At 43.1% G+C, this 25,323-nt stretch overlaps 3 protein-coding genes across 4 annotated transcripts in view; 2 read left to right on the plus strand and 1 right to left on the minus strand.

The window, feature by feature from the left end:
* Nucleotides 1-732, minus strand: part of IFT81 (intraflagellar transport 81) — a 42,877-nt gene extending 42,145 nt beyond the window's left edge. The window contains exons 1-2 of the mRNA XM_085321076.1: nucleotides 626-732; nucleotides 138-303 (exon numbers count right to left, since the gene is read on the minus strand). Of these exons, the coding sequence (XP_085177202.1) occupies nucleotides 138-281 (144 nt within the window). The 5' untranslated portion in view covers nucleotides 282-303; nucleotides 626-732. The remainder of the gene's footprint in view (nucleotides 1-137; nucleotides 304-625) is intronic.
* Nucleotides 280-23,011, plus strand: P2RX7 (purinergic receptor P2X 7). Its single transcript, XM_085321066.1, has 15 exons — nucleotides 280-492; nucleotides 1,134-1,267; nucleotides 4,804-4,956; nucleotides 8,117-8,249; nucleotides 8,866-8,937; nucleotides 9,833-9,905; nucleotides 10,830-10,926; nucleotides 13,998-14,078; nucleotides 14,674-14,803; nucleotides 15,723-15,853; nucleotides 18,969-19,062; nucleotides 19,496-19,561; nucleotides 19,730-19,846; nucleotides 20,585-20,683; nucleotides 21,145-23,011. The coding sequence occupies exons 1-15, from the start codon at nucleotides 280-282 to the stop codon at nucleotides 21,625-21,627; spliced, it is 2,076 nt and encodes a 691-aa protein (XP_085177192.1). The 3' UTR covers nucleotides 21,628-23,011.
* A 1,636-nt stretch (nucleotides 23,012-24,647) lies between these two features.
* P2RX4 (purinergic receptor P2X 4) overlaps nucleotides 24,648-25,323 on the plus strand; it is a 9,072-nt gene continuing 8,396 nt past the window's right edge. The window contains exon 1 of one of the 2 annotated variants that reach the window (XM_085321088.1): nucleotides 24,648-24,864. In XM_085321088.1, coding sequence (XP_085177214.1) covers nucleotides 24,734-24,864 — 131 coding nt within the window. In that variant the 5' untranslated portion in view covers nucleotides 24,648-24,733. The remainder of the gene's footprint in view (nucleotides 24,865-25,323) is intronic. The other variant, XM_085321089.1, reaches the window with a different exon arrangement.

The following is a 25,323-nucleotide window of genomic DNA, read 5'->3' on the forward strand; positions in this document are numbered from 1 at the left end:
TTTGGTAAACCAAACATGCCACAAGATATACAGAGTCGGCTCTAAATAAAAGCATTCTGTACAATTCCTGTGGCAAGCCCGTTTAAGAAGACTTTCTCAGTCACCCATGTTTGAGCACCGCTGATCTCCTTCCTTACCTTTGGGTCAATCTCCCCCAGCACATCACTGAGCAGCTGCAACAGCTGCGTCGACTCTAAGGAGTCAAACGAGATTAAATTGTAGTTCTTCTTGAAGGGCTCCTGATTGAGCTTCTCAACAATGAACTTGATTTGGTCACTCATGCTCGTGGCCTGGAAAAACCCCCTGCAGAGGGGACAGAAGAGCTGCCAAGAGGCCTCGGCGGGGCTGGCGGCAGCGAGCGGCCGGGCAGGCACCACCCTCACAGAGGCCCCGAGCTGGCGCCCGGGCCCGGCGGGGCCCTGGCCGCCCCCTCAGCCCAGGGGTCGCCCCAAAGCCTGCGAGGGAGGGCCCAGCCCCTCACGGCGACAGCGGGTACGGAGATGGGGACACGACGGCGCTGCTGGCCCGGCCCGGCCCGGCCTCCCCACACACACGGGGCCGCCCCCGCCGGCCCCCCCACCCCGCGCGGGCCGCGCCTCCCCTCCCCCCCGCGCCGCCTGGTTACCCGGGTAACGGTTGCCAGGCCGGGCAGATGGCGTCACTTCCGCGCGCTTCGTCTAGAGGCAGGTCCGCAACGGCCGGGCGTGAGGGGGCGTTTGCGCGTGCGCAGAGCGGGGAAGGGAGGGGGCGGGGCCGTGCTGTGGAGACACGGGGCCGCCCCGGCGGGGAGCGGGGCAGGGACGGGGACAGGGGTGCGGCCGCGGCCCTCGACCCACAGAGCGCGAGTCTCCGCCCTCTCGCTGCCCCTTCCCCGCCCCGCGCGGGGTCGGCCCGAAGGGAGGCCGCCCCGTCGCTTCCCCGGCCTGCCCGGCCGCCCCTTCCCGCCTGCGCCACGTCGGCGACGGCGGCCGGGCGGCAGCAGCGGTTTCTTCGTGCCAAGGCCCCGAGTAGGCGGCCCGGTGTGGTGCCGCTGCGGCGGGCGCGGGGGTGGGGAGGGTCCGCGCAGGGGGACGCCGCGGGGCTCGGCGCGGCGGCGTAGTTGGCTGCGTGGAGGGGCTTGAGAGGAAGGGCAGGGTCCGTGCGGCGTGCGTGTGGGCAGCCCGGCTGTGCCCGCCTCGGGGGTGGGGGGAGCACTGCACAGGCCGCCTCCGCTGTGGGATTTCTGCTGCAGTACGGTTGCTCTTGATGCAAGGAAGAACAGAAATAGGTTTGAAATTCACCATTTAAAGTATATACTTAGTTTCACGGTTTCCCAAGGGGGAGGATATCGTCACATGTGTAGGAGATGTACAAACAGATTGATGCGGTTACCCAGTTAAGATTTCTGGCAGTCTTTGACAGAATTAAAAAAAGGAGAGGAAAAAAAAAAAGCATGGTTCGCATAACCTGGTGAATGGTTATTTCAGTTCTTTGAAATGGAAAACTGCACAGGGGATCCACATGAAGTCGGCATGGCAGTGTTCTGTCCAGGCTTTGTTAGAGGAAAAAAGCAAATTTATATTCTTGGGCTTGCACATCAATTGTCAATGTGACTCAAAGTAGCAATAAGTATGTAGTGCTAGCTATGCTAAATCTGAAACAAGGACAGGAGCTTCAAAAAATACCAGTCAAAAATAGGCTACGTATCAAAGTGAAAATTGTTCATGAAACTGGTCTCTCCAGTCTTCAGGGTTTTGTTCTGTTGCAGATCACTCAAAGCCCATGTTTAAACCTTAAATAGGTGGAATTTGGAGTCTCTGCCATTTCAGTTAGCTTCTTGGATTGTCTTAGAATCCCATGTGAGTCCACAGATGATGGATTAAAATACACAGTGAGTCATATTAAATTGAAGCCAATTGAAATGCACATGTTGTAAATCGCTGCAGAATTTGACTCAGTAAATAGCAATCATAAATGTAATACTTTGCAATTCTAAATACTGCATCTATCTTAGATTAGTTCCTTTCTTTCTTCTGAGGGATGAAAAACAAAACGGTCATTTTCTGATCTTCACAGGGAACCTGAAAAGTGGTACTGCGTTGCTGTCCTAATTTTTAACTGGGTAAACTAAGTCACAGAGGGGATGGATCAGTTGCTTGTGATTGTGTGTTGAGGCTGTAGTAGAGCCAGGAACGTAATCCAAGTCTCCTGACTCCTGGATTTGAACTTTAAAAAGCAGATCATGTTCCCTTTGTGCTTTTAGTCTGTATACTGACCTTTAGGAATCATATTTACCTACAAGTTCCCAGAAGAGATCTACTTTCCCTTGACATGCCTTCCTGGTATCAATTGCACTCTTTTCTCTTGATGAGTATTTTGAGCATGTAGAATATACAGAGGGAGCAAATGAAAACAGTGTTTCCTGTGGAGGTGTTGGGGGCCAGTTCTACTCTCTGCAAACTGCATTAATAGGTAATTAAAAGTGGTGGAGCCATGTGAGTCCAGGGCAGTACTTCCCTGAAGCTGGGGAAATAGTGTTTCTATAAATACAAATAAACATCCTTTCCTCACGATTTTCTCAGTACAAGGGAGAGAAGGGATTGTGCTCACAGCCCTGAGGATGGAGAGAGGTCTGAGCTGGATACAGTGGGAGGATGGTGCTCTAGGATTCTCCTTCACATCAGACTATTTCAGTCCCCACACCTTCCAAAAAGCAAGGGACCTTTTCCCTCTTTTTTTCTCCTTAACTTTACAGAGGCAACAGATAACGGAAAGAAAATGTGTTTGAACACCTAGGAAATGCCAGCATAATAAGAAGAAAAAAAAAAAAGGAAAAGATTATTTTACTCTGTCTTGGTGGAAACACAGGCGGTCTGATCATTCTGACTCGGAGAGGGGAAGGAGACCCTGGGGACCAGAAGTCATCAGAACTGGGCTAGCTGTGCTCTGGCTTGCTGCTGTCAAAAGCCTGTTGGAAAGCTCTGGTGATTAAAGGCAGGAGTGAAATCACGCATCAGAGCCCAACTCCATGGGACTTCCCGATTCAATGAAAGCATGAAGGATCCTGTGGCACAACCTTTCCTGTGTGGTCTTAGTTGGATTGATGTGGTATCTGGATCAGGTCTTACAGAATTGGGGACCAGTGTTCATATATATATTCGTTATATAATTCTGGGACATTTTCCAAATTCCCAAATTAGCTGGCATGGGGAGTGACAATAGTGTTTCAAAGTTTCCTAATGACATGAGAGCTATTATGACAGTTCAGCTCTGTAGTTTAAGGCAGGGATAAACTTGAGGTATGTTCTAAATTGCTTAAGAAAGGCTCATGCAAACTGTTTATTGAAAAAGCATCATCCAGAGGCAACTAAAGGAAAAAGAGAATGGAGTCTGCAAATAAACTATCCAGAGCTCTTCAGATCTGCAGGCACAGCTTCATTACTCCCTCCTGACTTCCTCCTCCCTTTATAGCTACTGCTGCATGGATTACTGCCTTGCAAAACTGTGAGGGGAGCTCGACCATAGAGGCCAGCAAATCAGAGTGGAAAGAAACCTGAGCAAATTCAAATCATTCTCCATGGGCAAAGAGAGATCACCTTATATGGGAACATCTATGGGCAAGAAGATGAGTGTGTCTGGCCTAGCTGCTGAGGTCAGATCACAAACAGATGGAAGACGTTAATGTGAAAACTAGAGCATTTAGGAAGAGAAGATTATACTTCTATCTGCGTTTCTTATGCAGACAGAGACCTGTTGTTTTTCATTATGAGTAATGGGTTATGTGTATTTATCTGACCAAGTAATATTAAAAATCAATTTCTTTGTGGCTATTCTGGCACCTAAATGCATCCCAGGTCTGCCTCTAGTTCTTCCCAATCACAGCTTTTTCAGCTGTCACTATGTATCAGCTATTTCCTCTTATTTACTGAAGTGTCAGTACTATCAACCATAGCAATAGGGACTGCAGTTAGCAACAACATAAGGAATGACCACTGATATCCTGAAAACTTAAGCTTGTTTGTATCAGAAGGTGACTTGTTCCTCTGTGCTAGAGCATTTAAGATGATACTGGCAGATAAATAGTCCTTCTTGTTCTGATTTTTTTGTCATGACTGTACCCATAAGTACCATTCTAGGTGACTTACAGCAGTATAGAATTAAAAATATATATATTTGTTTTGTCAGCTTTGTTTATTTTGTGCCTTTATGTGGTCTTCTGTTGCAAGAGAAAGGATCCTGATCCTTTTAATCTGAGTCTGTTGAATTCTGATCTCAGTTTCTTGTCTTATGAACTCTGAGCCTGAGATTTACATCTCCCACCCTGATAGCCCACCTAAATCTCCTGCGTTTGCATGGTTGTATGGTGGCCTCACACCAGCTCCCTTGGCCAGATGCAAATAGTTGGCTTGCAGCACATTGTCCACTTCTGTCTAGTGTGTGATACTATTGAGTAGGAAAGAGGCTGCAGCCAAAGTATGTGCCGTGTACTGGCTCTGCTCAGAGGAGTAGTGACTGTATCACCTGGTTGTACTCCCTTTTATTCCTACGAACTGATGCAAAAGACACAAAACCATTCTGAGATCCAACAGGATGGTGCCCCATGCAATGTGAAGTAAAAACTTCTGGGGCCATATGTGTCTTGAAAACTTGCTTTACCGTTACCCTGCTCCTTGCATGGCCATTGGCACCCATGTAAAGTGGGTGTCACATGCATATATCCATTCTGTGAGTGTACTGCACCGTCTTTGCACTGGTGCAAAATATTGGGCAGTGGAAAGTCAAGCTCAGAGAAGGCCAGAGTGACATTGGTTTCTGTCTTTTTAGACTCATCTCTGCAGTTGCCCCAGCAGTGCTTCAGACTGTCAGAGAATCCTTACAGAGAATTCCTGTTCACCGGGTGCAATGTTCAGAGCAAGAGGAGGCTGCTGCAACCAGGTTGAAGTGCTGTGCACAGAGGCCCAAGGAGACTGTCCCCTGGTGAGATATTGGTCCATGCATCAATATAGCACTGCCCTCTCCTGGAAACCTAAGTGGCAGCAGTCACAGCACAGTGCTCAGCTTTTAGGGAGCCAGATAGTTGAAAGGTTATATTTTTTTTAATGCTGGATTTATTTTTGAGTTGAGGAAAAGAGCTTTACTGGAGCCTGAACAACTCGGCCAGGAGCCTCATGGTTTTCCTGTATTGCTTCTCTCCCATTGCAGGTCTGAGCAGTCTGCTCCGCCTTGATGTACCTCTAGCTCTTTGCTTCTCCTTTGAAATGTGGACAAGGGAGCCAGCAAGGTGGCCTCTGTGGAGGCTGAGGCCACCCAGCTCTTTTTGTAAGCCTTAGTGATACACCCACAGCATGCCTTGGAAGTGGGTTGTAAATGGTCACCTTGTTTTAGAGAGAGAGTAAGAGGCACTGGGAGGGGGAGTGATGTGATGAAGGCCACACAGTAACCCCTGTGGCAGAAAATTTGTAGTTTCTTTCTTTTTTCTCTGTATCTTCAGACCTTCAATCAGGAGGACTTTGAAGGAGCAGAAAGATTGAGCACTGGTGTTTGGAAGCGGTACTACTGAGAGGAGATAGTGCCATCAACAGAAAGTGAGAAGCAATGCTCAGTGATCAGCTCAGGGGCTTCAGGGTGAAATTTGGTGCTCTTTCTGTGAACAGACCAAAGGAAGTAACTCTTCATGCTTCAGCATATAGTTAGCTGTGGAACTCCTTGCTACAGGATGTTTCAGTGCTGAAATTTTATCTGAGAAGACTGGATAAATTCATGGAGGAGTAATCTATTAAAGATTACTGAATGTGTAAAAAAACCTCTCTGACTCAGGATGACTTTGAGTTGCTGGGAGATTTTTGAATCTGAAAGATTTTTTTTGGGGGGGGGGGGGGGGGGGGAATATGTGCTTCCTTTATCCTCGTAGTCTTTTCTAGGCATTAATTTATGGCCATTCTTGGAGACAATCAGTGGCCTGAGCTAATGGTCCTGTAGTCTGACTCTTTTGATGTATATGTGAATACTAATCCTGCTCCTGCTGAAGTGTTTTGAAATATATATGTTGAATTCACACTGTAGATTCAGCCCTTTTAAACATAGTGTAAATGAGTGAAGTCTTATCCAGTGCAACACAGAATGCCTTCTGTCTTTCTTCGAGTCCGAGCAGGGGGCTTGAAAATATTTACTACCTCAGAAGAGCTGCTCAGCAAACCACAAGCTTTCAATTAATGCCTGGGATGTCTGGTTTGATTCAGTGAAAGCAAATTCCCCAGCAGACACCAACAAGTTGGGCTTGAGAACTTAGCAGGAAAATATCTCTTGGGTTTTTCCAGCCCAGAACTTTTTGGCTATGAAAAGCTAGGGTAGTTGAGGAACATAATGGCAGCATTAATGCATCTGACATTTTGATTTTTCTTTGTGAAAAACGTCTGGATTCAGAAATTTAAAGTACACTTGTGATATTCAGTCAAAGGGAATTCAAAAAATCTTCTGTTTTTGAAAACTCTTTGTTGCAGATAAATGTGGGTGGCTGTAAAGAGCTTGTTTTTCTCTCAGAAAAAATGAGTTGGACTGTTTCATAGCAGAATTCTCCTGATCTTAATGAAGATAAAACAAAAGTTTGTCCCTTTTCCTCTCTTCATAGGTAAGAAAAGCATATGGTATCCTTCTTCCCTTTTCGTTATGTTGAGTTTGTATTTTTGATTAATAACAGTCCTTATTCTAGTAACTGCCTTTCTTTCAAAGGCCTATGACTTTCTCACTTAGTAGCATCCTACTCATAGAAATTTTTGACTATGCCTTTAAGTGGTGTGGCCTGGGAAGGATGCAGGGGTGGAAGAAGACAGCACAGAGCAGCTGCTGTTTTCAAAATCCTAGATTTCACAGGAAACGCTGACAATGGCTGCATTTGGCTCTCTGAAATGTCTGTGTGGTAGTCTGCGTACCTACGACTCTTCAAAAGTCATCCGCTTTCAGAGTCTTAAATACGGGTGTATGAAATGGATCTTTCATATATTTGTTGGAGCATATGTTGGGTAAGTGGAATACTGAAGTTTGTAGAGTTGGTTTCATTCTCATGGGAGGGCAGCAAGCCAGGACATTGAGCAAACTGATCCCAGTCTCACTGAGAATCAAGCTTGCAGGAAATTCAAGTTGCCTTACTAAGGTACTGTGCCCACCTATTGCTGCTCAGAGTTGTATTCCTGCTGCCAGTTTCCAACAGCACAGTTATCCCAAAGCATTGTTCGCCAGAAGGAAAAGGCTGAAACACAAAACAGGCAGTAGCAGGGAATTGAAGGAGCTTTGGTCAATTGGTTTGTATTTCTGTACTTCAAATACTATTTTCCCTTCCAAGAATGATCTGTTGCTAAACTGAAATGATGCTAGTTCATGGCTATGTGTCAGGCTTATTTCTCTAGGCAAACTTTTATATGACTTCTACATAATGTGGAAAGTGCCTTCTGAACATACACTAGTTTTTCAAAGTTGTCAATGGTTTTATCTGTTCATTGTGTGGTATTTGTTAATCTCATGTTGCAAAAGCAAGAAATGCTAAATGATTCTTAATGACTTCCTGTCAACTTAAAGGAAGAGATGATGAAGGTGAAAGCAGCCGGGCCAAGATTTTTGAAATAATCAATATGAAGCACAAAAGTAGTCACTGGAAAATAAGAATAGGTATTTTAAGATATTTTCAAAAAAAAATTATTTATTCTTTCCAGATTTAGAGAGGACACTACCAACTATGGCAGCAAAGGACAAAGTCTAGGTAGACAGTAACACATCATGAGTGAACGTTTTTGGGTGATATCAAACCCCTTTACAGACAGTGAGTGTTTCACAAATGATTTCTGAAGGCCCAGGATGTCACCTTATCTTGTCTGTAGTATTTAGGACAGAAAAATATAAATTTTCTTCTTGCATATTTCAGTTCATTCCTGACAAAGCTAAAAGTTGCAGAAGTGAAACTGAAAGGACTTTGGTCCAGCATATGCATCTGTGTCGCACCAAAAGTCACTCATGTTATCTTAAAATGTCCATCCGACTTTTATCTTGCAGTGCACTCTGTCTAAGAGAGATACACTCTTACAGTGAGAAACTGACACATTTTATTCTTACGGCTTTATTTGTTGTTTCTGTTTTTTCTGGCCAGTTACACACTTATCGTTGACAAACGCTATCAGGAGAAGGACAGCATTATCAGCTCCGTTCACACTAAAGTGAAGGGAGTAGTGCAGACAGATAAAAGGATCTGGGATACAGCAGAATACACTATACCGATGCAGGCAAGTCTTAACTTAATGTCAGTGCAATATTTTACTTCCATTGATACATCTAGTTGCTTTTTTGATGTGTCTCTATATACGCTCATTCAATGTTTTTACTGTATCAGGGCAAGAGATAATTATACGGGCTGAGATGAGCAGCAACATTAAAGGAGACTTGAGATAGCAATGTTTGAAACCCAGTCTCCCCTTCTACCTCTAATATAAGAAAAAAAAATAATCCCCCTTTGTGAGATTTCTGTAGTGCTATTTGTTACACAATTTTTGCATGCAATTTAGTATTTTAGTAATCACAAAGCTAGGAACAGATTCACTCCAGTATAGCTGTATTTAACAGACTAGTGTTATTAATGCTAGTGCATCAGGTGATGTGTCTTTCTTGGTTGTAACCAAGGGTTAAGGAAATCGGTGTCTTTTTGTCCCTGGCTGCTCATTCCTATCCTGATGATGCCCCTGGCCTTCCCCAGTCTGAGCCTGGTAGAATTTGAATGTCTGTCAATGGGAGGTAGAGCATAACCAGCCTCATTGTCTTTCCAGGTGACATTCTGAAATGACTGAGATCTGAATCAAATATGTGATTTTTTTCATTCAGATTTGTATTCTTTTCTCCATATAGGGAATAGACTCCTTTTTTGTGACAACCAACGTCATTATGACAGAGAATCAGCTTCAGAGGAGGTGCCCTGAGGTAAATGTGTTTTGTAATTTATACTTGAGATGACAGTCTCCAATGCAAATTGCCAATAGTTACAGCAAACATTAATGTTGACCCTAAAAAGTGGATGGTCCTTCAAGCAGTCCTGCACAGGCAAATACTGCTCCTCTTTCTCTCAGTAGCTACACACAAGATATAGTTTAATTGTTCCTTTTCTTTTCTACACTTTTGTGTTTCTCAGGGAATCAGTTGGCAGTTGTGACTGTACCTCGCACCAAAGACCTTGTAGCTAAATTTACCTGCGTCATTTTCAGGAAGTGGTGGCATTCAGGCCAGCGATTGCTGTGCTGCTTCTCTGGCATTGCTGCCGCTCTTGATAAAAATCTGGAGGAATGATGGAGTTAAAGAATTGCTACCAGTTTTTCTGCTAGTATGGTGCTTTTAATATTACTCTTGCTTATGCCTGTATGTCCCTTTCCTTCCCTTCTGTAGGTCAAACCTGACAGTCAGCTGCAGCTCTCCTCTTTTTTCATCTGGCTGGCCTAGAAGTGAAACCTTGCAGAGTAGTCCCCCAAAACAAGCCAACTTTTACTGCCTAAGTATGAGGGGGTCTTAGAAAACAAAGAATTAAATAGTCTGATATTAGATTTACTGTGCTCCATAGTATAGAGGAGAGTATGGAAAATGGGAAAGGACATAAATAATAAGGGAAAATGTTACTGTAAGCAAGAGAAGGGCTTTTTTGTTTTTGCATGTAGCTCAGCCTTTATCTCCTCATAAGCCCACTGATTAGTAAGGGTTACACTTGCTCTGCATTGCCATTTTTTCTTATTATTTGATATTTTTACACTGAAGCTGAGAAAGACTTTTTACTTAATTATGGAGTGGAAGATATTTATATTTCTCTTTTACATTGTTTTTTTTTCAGTATCCAAGTACCAAAGCTCTCTGCTCTTCAGACATGTCCTGCAGAAAAGGGAGTGTGGACCACAAGCATGATGGTATATGAATGCCATTTTCAGACTGAAATACCATTTGTGGGTACCGTCTTCTATTGCATTGTTGACTAGCGCAGACTGTGCAAGAAGAGGCTTTACAGTAGAGTGGTGTAGAGCCCTAAGAGATATCTGAGAATTTAAGTTCAAAATCACAAAACAGAGTTTTTGTCAGCTCATGTGTACCCTTACTAAAAGGTAAAATAGAGAGGAAGCAGAGGAAGAGAAAATGTGAAGGCGGGTATATGCTATGGTATGAATGAGACCCAATCTCACAGTTGCCCCCATTGAATTTAGTGGCTGCTCAGCCAGTGTTCCATTTGAAGGGTCTGTAACACCACTGAGATGACTAAGTAGTCCTCAGAATAAGTCAAAGGACTTAAATCCCGTCTTGAGGACCACAGAAGTTGTCTAAAGGACATCATACTGTTTTCTTTGGCTAGGTGAGTTCTCTAGTGCGAGGATTCAGTGAATTTGGGCTGCTGGCTGGATTATCACTTTCCCTGGTAAAAAATGGGTGTTCACAGAAAATGCTGACTTCCAGAAGTGAAGGAAGAATTAAGGTTTTCCCCCAACTTTATATCCGTGTTTAATTCTAGTTGAATTAAACTTGGAGTGAAACTGTGATTTTCTTGATTTATCTCAAGACTCAGTTGCGATAACTCCGTGTAAAACTGTGAGGGAAATTACTTCACCCTCAGCCCAAACAATAACATGCACTGTTAAACAAACAAATGGTTGAAAGGTGTGGCAGGAGTGTGGTTTGGGTAACTCTTCTGCAGCTTCCTCTTATAGAAAGCTGCAGTAATCTAAACTGACAACCTTTCTGCCGTATATTTGAGAAGGGATTCAATAACATTTTGAAAATGTCTTTAAATGGCTCAAAACTCCTGTCTCTGCTCAATAAGAGTTTGTTTCTCTTCTCTACAGGAATTCGAACAGGAAGATGTGTGAATTACAATGCAACTACTAAAACCTGTGAGGTCATGGCATGGTGCCCTGTGGAATCTGAGAAAACTGCCCCTGTGTAAGTAAAAGAGGTATTTGCATTTTTTTACGTGAAAACAAGGGTTTACTTTGTCAAAGTTGTGAAATTTTGGGATAATCAGCCTTCGTCTTGTTACATGCAGTTCTCATGTATGTAAAACCACTATTTCCCTCCTAGCCATACTGTTAACACTCATTATATTTAAGAAACTGTAGCTTACTTGTAATGATCTGTCCTGTTGTATGATTCTGCAGTGAAGTCATAGCTTCCAGTTTGTATCATCAGCCAGCTGCCATATAAACAGTTTTAGATGTCACAAACTCATCTTTAATTCACTAGAGGCATTTGGGTCATTAACGCAGACGTCAAGGAAAATGCAGAAATAAAAAATTTGCTAACTCTGGCTTCTCTTTTACAAGGTTCAGAGCTCTGTGATGTAGAAACTCTGCGCGGGTTCATTTATCACAGCAAGGCTGCTTCCATCTCCAGAACAGTAGTGCTAGATTTGTTGTCTGCACATTGTACTGCAGGGTGGTACTGGGCGGGGAGAGGTCCACTCTAGATTGAAGAACAGCCTCTTGAGCCTCTCTAGATAGATAATGAAAACCTCAGTATTGGCAGTATGTAATACCGAACTAAAGAAAACTCTAGGAAAAAGACTGCAGGGAACAATGCTACTGTAACCTAGAGGAGGACGCAGGTGGAGAGGTGCTGTGGCAATGTTTCCTCTAACACTACACAGTGTCCTAAGATGTAAATCTGCCAGTTCTTCTCTGTACCAGCCAAATGATGAAAAACTTTTATAAAAAAAAGTTTTGATTTCAACTGAAATTGTGATGGATATTACTCTGCAAGAGAAGCAAGGACTCATAAGTTTCAGCTTCTCTCAATCCCAAGCCTCTAACAGCTTTTGAGCAACACGCATAAGACACCAGGACAATCACTGCTTTTATTAACTCATTGTTTATAAAAGACACAGGCATGATTCTGTGTATAAATCCCTTCTTTTCCCCAATTCAAAGTTTTTGATAGAGGTTGAGCAATTTTTCCCCTCCCAGGTCCCCTCCAGAGCCCACTATGCATCCTGCCTCCTGCAGTTACTCCTTCTGCTGATTTTTTTCAGTTCATTAAAGGAATTTCCATTCCCTTCTTCTGGGCAGAGTTGTGATCCAAAAATAGGCTTTGTCCAATAACAAGAAGGCCGTAGTTGTTCTTACAGCATCCTGGGAAAATACACATGAACTTTCTGAGCAAACGAAATCTTAGGTTTTGTTTTGATAACATCTCAGTGACTGCCAATCATTTTTAAATATCATGCTATGCAAGCTTATTGCTGTGTGTGTTATAGAAAGGATTTTGCTCTTAGTTACGTTGCACAGTTGACACATTTTGTTGTGTTTGCTAAACTTCCTCTAAAGTAGTAGCTGGTCATTAGCAAGGACCAAAAATCATGGAGGACAGGTTCGATCCAAACTGGCAAATGATGTATAAAGATTCTTCACAAGTTCCACAGGCAAGGAAAAATTTGAGAATTACTAAGTGGCAAAACTGAGTGTTTACCAGAGTGATACATAAATCCAAGGTCAGAGCCTGGGAACTTTGCCATCCATTTGAGGTACTAGGGCAGCAATGTTGGTTTTTGGTTACACCCATGATTGTCTTTATGGTGAAAATTCATGTAAAAGATAAGTTTCATGAACTATGCAGGAAGCGTCCTTTTCCTTCCTGTTAGTGATGGCTGGAGCTGAACAATGCAACAATCGCATGTTGGCAAGAAGAATCTTCCATTTTTGATTGTTCAGTTCTGTCGGAAGCAGGGCAGTGTTCTCAGATTAGCTAGCTGAAGGACAGATGTTTACAAACACTTTTTCAAAAGAGCTTTGGATCAGTTTCCAGATGCCTCCCAATGGCTGAATTGTAGACGGTTTCACATTATGGGTTCATCTATTTTTAGTTCTTTAACAGTTAACATACATTATTCTTATCTTGACTGTTACACAGTGAAACTCGTCAGAAGCTCTGATGTCCAAGTAGCATCCACAACTCCTGTTCATTGACCTTGTTTAGGAGACACTCTGAAAAGTCCCTCATGGACACTGTGTCACCCAACTAATGTGTTTCTTGTCTTCACAGGTCTCTGATGCAGAGATACTGTTCAAAATACAATGATACGATGGGGAAAATATTCCATGCTTAAAAGCACTGTCCTTTATATGAATGACTATTTCAAAGACTTGGGTTTACCCCCTTGGAATGGCTATCTTCAGGGAAATTTAAAAACGGGCCAGGAATATTTAAAACTGAATAGGAGAGCTGTAATATCTTTGCCAGTAATCCAGTTCGGCATAACCCCAGTGCTAGACAACCAATACTAGAAATCTTTTACTGGGGCATAGCAGAGATTGTCTCACATGGTTTAGGCTGACATTATCTAGCTGGCAACTTCTGGGAAACTTCCTTCTATCTGGCTGCATTAACTTCAGAGAAATCACTTTTCTGAAGAAGGGTAGGACTTGCTGCCTGCTTTCCATGGTGCTTGCATTGGGCTTGCATATTAGTGACACAAACCACTGTCTTCTCAGGATCTGCAGGAGAAGTCCTGAAACTGTATGTGATAGGAAGGATCGACCAACTTTGGTGATGTGGTTGACTCCTGACTTCTAGAGACCTCCTTTAGGAACAGGAATGTGGCTGTTCAGCTCTAGCATAAATGGTTTTATGGGAACAAGCAGTGAAACTGCCTATTAGTCATGCATAAATCATCATCTGTCAAATAGTGAATTTTCTTACTACTGTTTTGTAGCAAAATTTACATGAGAAAGCTCCTGAAATCATATTTCAGAAGTGTATAGGAATTCGAGGTAGGATCAGCCCACACAAACAAGTGTGAAAGAGAGAGAGAACAATTTATAACTAAAACAAAGAAAACTGTGTATACTTTTCTTGATCCTTTGAGCCATCTAACTCCTTGCTTTTCAGTCTGTTATTCTTAGCAACATATTCCTCCTACTAACAGTTTTCCAGGTAATTGTGAAGTAGCATAATATTAATTGATGTATTTAAGTAAAAGAAGTTAATTGATTTAATTATGTGTGGTATGTTTCTTTTAGGCCCGCTGTTCTAAAGAGTTCTGAAGACTTCACAGTACTAATAAAGAACAATATTCACTTCCCAAAATTTAATTACACCAAGTAAGTGCCAACATTCCTCCATGTTTTCTGAAGAACAAGTGGTTATGTTCTGAAAAAGGATTGTATAAAGTGGCACCTGCTTTACTCAAAAAGACTATGTATTCAGGGCTTTATCTACCCAAGTGACAAATACCAAGTTTCTATGGTAGAAGTTGCCCTATTAATCCTTCGGGAACCAAGAAAAGTAGGGAGAGCTTGGGAACACAGCTTCCTAGCATAGCTCTATTTCTTTTAATGCACTGGACAACAGAATTGTTCATTCAGATACACTGGTGTGTGTTGCAGTAAAATCGCTGAAACACAGCATGGGATGTGTAGTTCGGGTTGTAATGTGGAAGTATTTGTTTTACATAGGTAAAATTTCGCTGGTAATAACATCCATCCAAAGAGCAAAGAATTTATCTGATTCTTAGATCCCTGTTTGAGAAGTATAGATCTGGTAGCTACAAAAACAAAAGCTTATATTTTTACAACCTGAGCATATTTAACATAGGTTAACAAGAGTGAAGTCCCTTGGCTGTATTGATAGCTGCTGTTCAGTAAAGAGTTTCAGCTTTCGTTTTTAAGTATAAGCAACTGTGTTTGTTCTTCGCAGACAAAATATTCCACCGAATTTCAATACTTCCTGCACATTCAACAAGATAACTTCTCCGCTCTGTCCAATTTTCCGTCTGGGAGATATTCTTCAGGCAGCAAATGAGAATTTTTCTGAGGTGGCAGTTGAGGTCTGTGATACTACATTTGCTTTATGCTCACTGTTAAAACGTTTTCTTATGTGTCTTTTTGTATGTTTCACTGACTGCCATATAATGGAATTATTCTAGGTTTAGAAACCGATCATATGAGATGCAAAATAACCTCAACTTCCAAGAATTAAATGTGCTCAGTTTCTCACAGGATGGGACCTATATTGACTGAACTGATAATATTTAGTTTGTATTTCTGTAGCACTTAAACAGGTACTATACAAGACTGTCACTCATGTACTTTCGCTCAGCTTTTGACTCTGTTAAAGCACATCCTAATTCTGTTGCAGGTGGAAAGAGTCATCCAAAAGTCAGTCTGGCACAAATGACAGCTTATATTCAGGGTCAAAACCCTCTGATTTTTGCCATTACATTTTCACTCTGTTCTTTATGTCATTGAGCCAAATGCCCTTAACACCGTATCCATCCATATCTGAAGAAAGTTTATATTAATTGAAGGGTAGAATAGAAGAAGAAACAAAGTGTCCTGCCCAGAGTTATAAACTGAGCTAGATTTATTGATTCACAAGGGCATTCAAGATGAAAGATTTGGATAGGAAGCCTACAAAATGTAGGTTTACACTTGGCATTTTGGTTTGAGTGTATATTTAGTTTAAAGTAGAAGAGAGCTACATCTACACTTGTACTATGAAGACAAAGAAAAATAGAAAACAGGAAGGGCTTGAATGAGTTCTTCCTTCTAGCTCACCTGTGCAGTAATTAAGTCCCTTTCATAGAAGACTGCTTGGTGGGCAAATGTAGCTTACATGTTAATGTGTATCCCAAGATGTGTCCCTGCCCTTGGCCTCCCTCAAATGTCTACTAACTTTAACAGCAATCTGCAAAAGCAACAATCGCAGCGCTAGGCCCTAACCTTACTTTCTGTTTCTATTTCCAGGGGGGAATCATTGGCATTGAGATTAACTGGGACTGTAACTTGGACAAATGGTTTTACCACTGCAGTCCGAAGTATGGTTTTCGAAGCCTTACTGACAAAACAACATGCAAATATCCTGGTTTCAACTTCAGGTAAAAAATGTTGTATGAAACAAGTACCATGTTATCTGAGCTGAAGTAGAGAAGTGATAATGTGTGGGAAATTAGGACCTGGAACAACAGACATTTGATTCTTCTTCTGCACTCTGGTAGTCATGTGCTTAACCTGCAGTTGTATAAATGTATTATCATGATCATTTTCTAAATGAACTTACTTGTATTGTAGGATATTTTATTTCTGTATTGAAAGGCCTAAAAATTTCACAAAAGTATTTTGGGAGGTAACACAGAGAATAGTTTCAGCAGATTCCACCATATGGCAATAGAAGCTTGAAATTACCTAAATTTGGGAGTTTCCCAAGACAATTAACACAAATATATTAACAACGTGTTTTTATTCCATCTGGGAAGCTCTACATTTCACTAAATCAAGATTTATTCAAAAGCAAAATACAGATTTTGGTTCTGTGTGCATATAGTAGATTTTCAAGAGGTTTTGACATAAAATCTTGATTTGACTCCAGTTTTAATATAGTTACACAGTTTATCAAATGCATATCAGCATATTTAAAACTAAAGTTGTCCTTCAGATCTAGGTCGAAACTCTTGTGTAATACTTACTCTTTTTTTGACTCGTGCCATGATTAGTATTATGTTGTGGATTTGCACAAATTTGTGGTACTAGCAGGAGTGCTGTAAATGTCTAGGAGCTGCCATTGTACTCCAAAGCTGCACTCTGCTGGAGCTGTTCAAAGAAAGAGTGTTCCCTGCTGAGAGCTGACAACCACAGACAGGTGATGGGGAGATCACAAGGAAAAAGTGAGACAATACTGAGACACTAAGGCCAGCAACCTTGCTGTTGACTAGACTTTTGTAGGCAAAGGGGATTTATAAGAAGGCTTTTGGAGGAAGACAATGCAGTAGTCTTGAGGTCGGTTAGTGTTTTAATCGAGTGATTTTATTGGCAAAGAGAAGTCATCCTCCCTTGTTCCCCAAAAAAGCAGTGGAGGTGGTCTGTGTACCAAGTTAAAAAGTGAACACTGTGAAAATTGAAGATTCATTAATAGTTTGGTTATAATACTCTTTAAAAAAGAAAAGCATGCGTGACCTCTGCCACATTGTTGAGTTGGTGTGTGCAAACTTGTATAAACAGAAGCGCTGATTTCAGTAGAACTATACACATGAATAAGGGGAGGAGAGCTAGAACTGATACTACAATGAATATATTTCAAGAAAGCTTTTTTGTCATGTGTGACATGTCATAAGAATGCAAATTAGTATCAGAGCAGAAGTCCATCCAGCCCAGTCTCCTAAAGCTAACAGAGATAAGTAGCAAAAGAAGAAAAATTTGGAGAAGAGTGTAAGAAATGGGGCATGTATAGAACGCTGATTCCCATGCAGTCCAGCTGCAAGTCAGGAAAACTCCTTTGGTAGGTTGCAGCTCTGCCTACCTGGAGCCCTATGGATTTCAGCTGAATTCCAAAGGGGATTTTGTGATAGATTTAAATAAAAACAGGCTTTATCCTCCTAAATGAAAAGACTTCCCTGAGATGCAAGGGAGCAAAGCCCCAGTAAACCATCAAGAAAGCTCTTAACAGGTCAGCTCTAAGCACAAAGCTGTTAAAGAAGAGAAAGCTTCTGTGCCATCAAGAGCAAATTTGAAATAACCTCTCCCTCAGAGGCTATAGAAAACCTCTGATTTTGAAAATGTTAGAAATGCCTTAAAATAAAACCTAATAGAGCTGCAGGCTTCAGAGGCTAAGAGCTAGATGGCAAAATATGCCATGGCCGCATACTGTGGAACGCTCCAGCACAAGATAAGAGGACTTTTGGTGTCTGTGCAAGCAAGAAGAAAGCAGAATACATTACACGGTGTTATTCTGAGTGACTCACTGCCTTCAGAGAATGCAAATCAGATCTCAGTGAATGGGAAGTAAATGATCACACAATCTGGGGAACACTGATTAAAAGCACTCTAAAAGTCTGCCAGATTGGCAGGACTTTGGAGGAAGAAATGTGCAGGAGAGAGTGGAATCAAGTAAAAACTTCCTCTGGGCTAGTTTATTAGCATCAAGATGGCAAAGCAGAGCAGGAGGGGCTGAACCCAAAGAGGAAAGGAGGAAAAAATATTTTTCCTTAGAAATCTCTATCCTCTGAATGAGCTAACTGGAAACACTGAACTGAGCTGTTGGCATTTAGGCCAGATATCATATTAAACACATTCTACTCTTGGTACTTGAACAGACATCCAGCCCTAAAACAAATTTTCATTAGTAATGACAGAGTGATCTCTGAGTACCCACTGCCCTTGGAACTGACCTTCTGTCCCTTCTGCTAAGTAAATTTCAGTTGGACTAACTTATCTAAATGAAAGAGAACATGATTTAGAGATTACTCAAGTAAACTAGTTAAGAACAATATAGCACTTTAAGTCCTGACAGCACATCTGAAGCAGAAGGCATATGGGTTTTCAGAATACGAATTTTAGTAAGTCTTTCAGTTTAATCTTGCCTGTACTGCTAGTTTTTCAGTGTCAGATTTGAAAAGATCTATTTGTTCCATGCTCTGTGACTCTGTTGACTGACTGATATGTTGATATGAGCTATGTATTTGAGAATTCAGCAGGATCATGTATTTGGAACTCAGTAAAGGCCCCCATGATCCTTGCTACTCTTCACTGCTCAAAGTGTAGGAAATGACTGATATGCACCCTGCTAAAGTGTCACCAGGAGCTCAGAATTGGTCTCAGATAATACGGTATTAAAATCCTCAGAGTATGGACACTCTTCTCATTGTCAGCTCCTCACATATCCTAAGTAGGGTTTTCCTTCTGCTTTATCTGTAGCTGAACGTCTTTGTGCAGCTTCATGTTCAAATTTGAGTTAAGTCATTAAAACACTCATTGGACATTGGCTGGATTTTTAAGTTGTTACCATCTATATACGTGTATTGATTTATTTAGGTTGCCAGGTCAAGTGCTGGGCAAAATATTGTTCATCAGGCTGACCTTGGCACCTTCATTTCAGAAGGCTGAAAGGGCAGCCTTGGAGGAAGAAGGCAGAAGTTACCCTGCTCTTTTGTTTCCTCCAGCATTGTGGCATTATATTCCCCAGATAAGCTGCACAGATCTACATTTGTTCTTTTACAGATTTGCAAGGTACTACAAGCTGCACGATGGGGAGGAACAGCGAACCCTTATCAAAGTCTATGGAATACGGTTTGACATCCTTGTCTTTGGCACGGTTAATACAATTCCTTTTCCTCAGGGAGGAGAAGAAAACTTGCTATTTATTTAGCCCCACTCCCACTATATTCCTCTTTTCTGTCTCCTGTCCATCATTCTGGAGTGGAAGTCATGTTGTGTCACTAGGTCTACACTGAAATTAGAAGCATAGGAGAGCAAAGCTGAGGGTGAAATGGCAAGGCTGTGAGTGAGGCTGAACTGTTGTTGAGACTGAGACACTAACACACGTCTTGACCTTCATAAACCCTGTGTGTCCCCACTGTTCCTCTCTCAATTTGTTTGTTCTCCCCTGCTAAGTGTCTGAGATAGTCTATGAAATTTTGGGATTGATTGGATGAATCACTGTAAAGGGACTAAAAGAGAAATGCCATTAAGTTGAGTGAATGGCCCAAGATATTGCTTTCCGGTTACTCCCTTCTGCTTTGTTTAAGGCTGGAAAATTTGACATCATTGAACTTGTGACATACATTGGGTCCATGATCTCCTATTTTGGCTTGGTGAGAGATTTATTTTATTTTATTTTATTTTATTTTATTTTATTTTATTTTATTTTATTTTATTTTATTTTATTTTATTTTATTTTATTTCATGTTTATGGAGCCACTTCCTGTCAAATGATCTCATTAAGAAAATGGAATCATCACTTTTTTTTCTTTCATATGCAGGCTGCATTTGTCATCGATTTATATATTAGTTTATATAGTTGCTGCAGCTGCTGCAAATCACCTGTCAAGGAATATCACTTCAGAAGGAAGTATGAGACTGTACTGAATCCAAAGCAGGTAAGGAATGCAAATTGCTGCTCTGTAGATACAAAAACGCAGCAGACCAGACTGTTCATGAATGCTGGGTGGTTCGTTCCTGCTTCACTCTCTTGTTCTCCAGCACCCTGCATCTGTTCTGTGGTTATAGGTTTGGGAGATCAGGGAGTTTTGTGAGAGGGATTGCATGATGCAGTGAAGCAAGGAACTGGCAAAGGGAACTGCCACCTTCTTTTCATACCAACATCCAGAGAACCTACAGGAAGCTCCCATGGAGCTATACACTGCACGTGCTGCACAGGGGGAGTGGGCTCTACACAAAGATCTTTGGCATGGCAAAACCTCCTCTGTCGGGGAGGGCATTGCCCAAAGCCACCTCCTTGCCAACTTCAGTTGCTTCTTTTTTTCAAAATGCTAATGGCTACTTCCCTTGACTGAATTTACTGCCCCTTAAAGTTTTAGATGTGCATTTTTAAAGAAGGGTGAAGAGGAGAGTGCCTAAAGACCCTGGACAGTCTCACTCCTGCAGATAGTTCTATACCTTCTCTTCCTGTTCCCTCTGACTGTCCCCTCTGCTCCCTGTGTCCTTACTGTCCCAGATACTGGAAATATCTGCACTTGCAACATGCAGCAGCATGGGATTGTTATCTGAGCACAGACTGCAGAACTTAGGCCCTAAAGTCAAATCTATGCTATATTTGTCCCCAGTTCTCTACGTAACTGCTCCAGTTGATGATGCTCATTTCTTTTGCTGCACAGGTGGTATACGTGTCCTATGTTGATGAGCCGCATGTTATCTTGATAAAGAAACATCTGAAAACAAGCTTGCAGCTTGCAGCTAAAGATGAAATTATTGAGGTAAAGACAGGCACATACCTTTGGAATTCCCTCTTCAGAAGGGAGAACTGAGAAATGTCATTCCCAAATGACTAGGATTTTTTTTCTGAAAATTCCAACTAGATTTTGAGGGGCTAAAACTAAAGTCCTGTTGCTAGCCTCCAGTTAGTAAGTCCTGTGACCAGAGGATGTGTTTTCTAGAGTCTGCTTTAAACTGCTGCTTTCCATGGTGTATATATGCTAGTGGGAGTGCGTTGGTGTTGAAACAACTTGTGAAGTGTTAATTTGGCTTCGCTGGAGTGGGTGTTGGCAATACAGAAAGAGTATCCTCCTCCAGATCTGCTGATCTGTCGTCATTATGCCTATTGTGGTGTGTCAAATGAAAAGCCCAATGGCAAGGATCACTGTGGTAAATTCTCTCTACACATGGGTAAAGCAGTAAATGCTGTCTTCTCTCTAATTTATGTTGGGAATTGTTGCAGAGCTACCCTAAGAAATTCTCTGATGATGTCAACTGCTGCACCAATAATTCCAGCAAGGACTCTGATTCAGAAGAACCTGAAGAGATGTATCCTCTTCCACAGCAAAGGCAAAGAGCCTTTTCCTCAGACTGCCCAGTGTGGTGCTGCTGTGGGAAGTGCCAGCTAACAGAGAAGCACCATGAGCAACTCTGCTGCCGGAAGAAAGATGGGCAATGCATCACAACCTCGCCTTTATTTGAGCAACTGGTGCTGTCCAGAGACAACCTGAAAGATGTCCTTCTCTACAAAGAGCCCTTTCTGGACTTTAACGATAGGAACGTCAATGACAAGCTGCGTCACTGTGCTTTCAAGCAGTATATTAACTGGCGCTTTGGCTCTTTTGATCTGGAAGACAGAGTTGTCATCCCAAGCTGCTGCAGGTGGAAGATTAGAGCTACCTATCCCAAAGCAGGTGGCAACTATACTGGTTTTAAGACAATATGAGGATGCTGTAGTACAACTCGAGCTCACGCTGTGACTTACCCTGGACATTTAACCTTTGTTTTTTCTTATAGGCCTTAAAACAAAACAAAATAGATGAAACAAAAACAAAAGAAAACTTCCCAAAATCTGCTGTATGGCTGAATTCTGTATACGCTGTCATTGCAGAGGCAGTATAGCCTACGGCTTAGCTGAGGAAACCATTACTTTGAGTTAAAGTGCTGCTTCTGCCTTTGCTTCCCTCTCTGAGTCATCCCACAGGGAATCTAGACCATGGTTTGGAAATGTAGCCTCTGGGGTTAATTCTTGTAGGTATATTTTAGTGGGAAGTTCCAGGCATCCTGCCTTTGCACTGGTGTGTACCAGAATCCCAACTGAGTCTGGAGATGACCTATACTCTGAAAGTAAGATGGAGCAAAGAGTCATTTCAAAGCATGACCCCTGATGGAAGGAAGTCCAAAAGAGACATCACTTGAAAACATGGGCCTGAGCTTTTCTCTCACTCTGCTGTTGAAAGAGTTTTGGAGCCTTGGATAGGGGAGACTCTAGAAGGGGCCACTGTGCATAAATTTTCATAACTCACTCTTGAGGGCCTCATACTGTGTCCAGATTAAACAGGCTCATCTTGGATAATTTCAATGTCACAGAAAAGCATTTTCTGCAAAGCCTAGCTGTTCTGTTTGTATTACTCCTTACAGCTTAAATCAGGAATTACAATGAAAAGTATCTTTATCATCTTTCTGTAATATTTCCAGACACTTCATTCATACTCATTGAAATTGTTATTTGACCTCATGTTTGCTTTTAGCTTCAAACAGGCCTCACCTCCTAAACCTTTGACCCTTGAGGGCATGAGGCCAGAGCACAGCCAAGGGGCAGCAAATTCAGGCAAGATTAAACTGTGCTTCAGTACTTTTCCAGTTCTTTCCTTTTGTTACACTTTGACATGTTCTGTTTTGATACAGACAAGGTGAGAAAGACTGTAAGGTGTACATTCTGCACTTCTTTCAACTAGGCTTTATTCTTTCTGAGCTAACCCAGCAGTTTGCCATTTCAGTTGCCCACATATTTTTAAAGATATATTGCTGGCAGGTTATGCCAGCTATATTTATATCTTCAGTTGTAATATGCATTAATTGCACTAACATTCTCACTGTAGCATTTCATGTATCTAGAGTGGTAAAAGATTACAGCTGACGTTAATGCTTTCCTGTTCTGACACATGCACCGACTTTCCTTTTGGAAAGAATAACAGTGGATATTCACATAAGACTGTGATTTTAATCTCCTGTCTTATTGTTTTATATATATGTTCCTTACCATCTCCTTTTTCTTATGTTCATTTTGACTGTTTTTTTTAATAAACAGAGCATTCTACAAATCTGTAGCTGAGCCAAAGTCTCTTCAATGGTTTTGCAACGTCTTAAATCCCCACAGACACTTTGTTAGTTCCCTTAATCTCTTCCTAATGCTCTACCTACAAAAACATCATCATAACCCTCATAACCACTACGTTGGGAAGTTCAGCGTCAGGTGGAAGGTGCATGAATTAGGTGGTACTTTCTGCTTTTATGGTGTAGATGAATCCTGTCAGAAGACAAATAAAGGACTTGCTCATTGGGAGTGGGAAGGTAACAGTCTTAGGTACGCTTCTGCTATCTTTTGCAGGTAGATGCTCTGCACTTTTCCTGAGCCGACTGAAAGTTCTGTCTCGGGGTTAGGATAGCCCCTTCCTGAAGTCATCTGTCTAGCTTCTTTGTGAGATGTACTAGCTTGCACTCAGTGTAGAGCTAACTGCAGCAGACTTCCAGGTAACAGCTGATTACTGTCTGGTCAGTATGGAGCACAGGCAGTGCAAGATCCTGTCTGCAAAACAGTATCTGCAGGCAATCACCAATTATTTCTGTAGAGTAAATCCCACAAAGATTCCATCAGGAACAGGAGCAGCTCTGGAGCTGTGCTATGATTGCCAACTGGTTCAGATTCTGCTGTCTTCCCAACCTACTGCTGAACCCACTGTGCTTTGGCTGGAGTAAGTGTCAGGAGAGATGAGTAGCACAACAGATGCTACCTGCTAGTTGCCTTTTCGGTGGATATTTGTTACTATTTTCCCTAGCATAATGAAAATCCCTGTCTTTTAGGTTGCATGGGCTTCTCAAACTATCAGGCTGCTCAAAACTATTTGGCATCCTTTCGCGACCATCCGACCCCTGCGCGTCTGTTCTGTCCTTTTCGCCTTCCCTGAACACAGCCCTTCCTTCTCTTCCCCCTCTCTCGACCGCTGGCTCTGGCCGTGCTGTATGGGGGAAGCAGGTGGCTAATACCACGATCACAGCGTGCTCCCAGGCTCCAGCCTTCTGAAAAACAGGTGTTCGTATTTACAAGGACGCTGGCTAGGAAACCTCCTTTCAAAGGTTTCTGAGAAAAAAAAAATCAGAAATCAATCTCATCTTTTTTTTTTTTTTTTTTTTTTTTTTTTTTTTTTTTTTTTTTTTTTTTTTTCCTATCAATGATGTGTGAGGAATACCAGAAAAGGTTTGTTTCCCAAATCATTTTTGTATATGCTAGGAGCTTGGGAATTGTTTTTCTTCATGCTGTTTTTGTTACTTTTTCACTTCAGCATCTCACAAGCATCTTGCAAAAGGTTCTGTCCTGGTGCCTGCGACTTCTCCCAACCGCGTGGCGAGTCTCCAAAGGCACGGAGGAAGCTCTGCAGCTGGAATACGGCAGCAGGAGAATAACCCGTTTCCTTTACGGAAAGGAAAGGCTCTAATTGCCGTGATTCTGGCGGAAAGCGCGGAGGCAGAACCAGCAGGTAAAGAGAAAGGGATCCCCATGTTTTTCTTATTAAATCTTGATGAACCTCACGAGGTTCGAGAAGTAAAAAAACCTCCCCATAAGCTGCACCTACAGCAGGTCACGTCTGGAGTGACTGCAAGAGCCCAGCTCCTTCCTCTAACCCCGTTCCCGGCACATCCAGCCTCGCCGCCGCGCAGGGCCCGAGGGCGGCTCGGCGCGCTGTGGCGGCGGGAGGCGGGAGGCCGGCGGGGCGGGAGGCGGCGGCGGCGCTCGCTCCTTCCTCCCTCCCTCCCTCCTTCCCGCCGCCGCCATGGTGTCCTGCGGCGCTTTCCACAGCTTCCTCTTCGAGTACGACACCCCGCGCATCGTGCTGATCCGGAGCCGCAAAGTGGGGCTCGTCAACCGCCTGGTGCAGCTCGCCATCCTCGCCTACGTGATCGGGTGAGCGCGGCGGGCCGCGCCGCTCCGCCTCGCCTCAGGGGCGCCCGCCCGCCCCGCCCCGCCGGCGTCCGCAGCCCCTCCGCGGCGGCGCTGCCCCGGGGCAGAGGGAGGGCGCGGGAAGGCGGCGCCGCGACATGGCGGCTCCTCGGGGCCGCGCGCCCTCGGCGGTGCCTCCTCACCAGCAAAGAAAACACCTGCCGGGGGCTGCATATCCGCGGGGAAGGGGGACGTTCCTTGGACAAAAAAGATGTCGGAAGCATTTCACCCGCAGGAACGGCTGGCGGAGCCCCGGGGACCGGCCGGCGCTTCGTCTCTGGCGGGCAGCAGCGGGGCCTGCGCTGGGCGAAGCGCCCGCCGGGGCGCTCGGGGACCCCCTCGGAGGTGCTGCCTGCACCGGCGTCATCGGGGACGCCAGGCTCGGGGACCCCCTCGGAGGTGCTGCCTGCGCCGGCGTCATCG

The sequence above is a fragment of the Rhea americana genome, unplaced genomic scaffold (assembly GCF_003343005.1).
Source record: "Rhea americana isolate MKP2758 unplaced genomic scaffold, rheAme1 scaffold_68, whole genome shotgun sequence".
In the NCBI taxonomy this organism is placed as follows: domain Eukaryota; kingdom Metazoa; phylum Chordata; class Aves; order Rheiformes; family Rheidae; genus Rhea; species Rhea americana.

Bases quoted from the DNA above. Each gene is read 5' to 3' on its own strand.
- P2RX7 (XM_085321066.1), top strand. From the start codon at position 280: ATGCTCGTGGCCTGGAAAAACCCCCTGCAGAGGGGACAGAAGAGCTGC. The intron at 493-1,133 runs GTACGGAGATGG...GAGGAAGGGCAG, and splicing joins GCCCCTCACGGCGACAGCGG to GGTCCGTGCGGCGTGCGTGT. The intron at 4,957-8,116 runs GTGAGATATTGG...TTTTCTGGCCAG, and splicing joins CCCAAGGAGACTGTCCCCTG to TTACACACTTATCGTTGACA.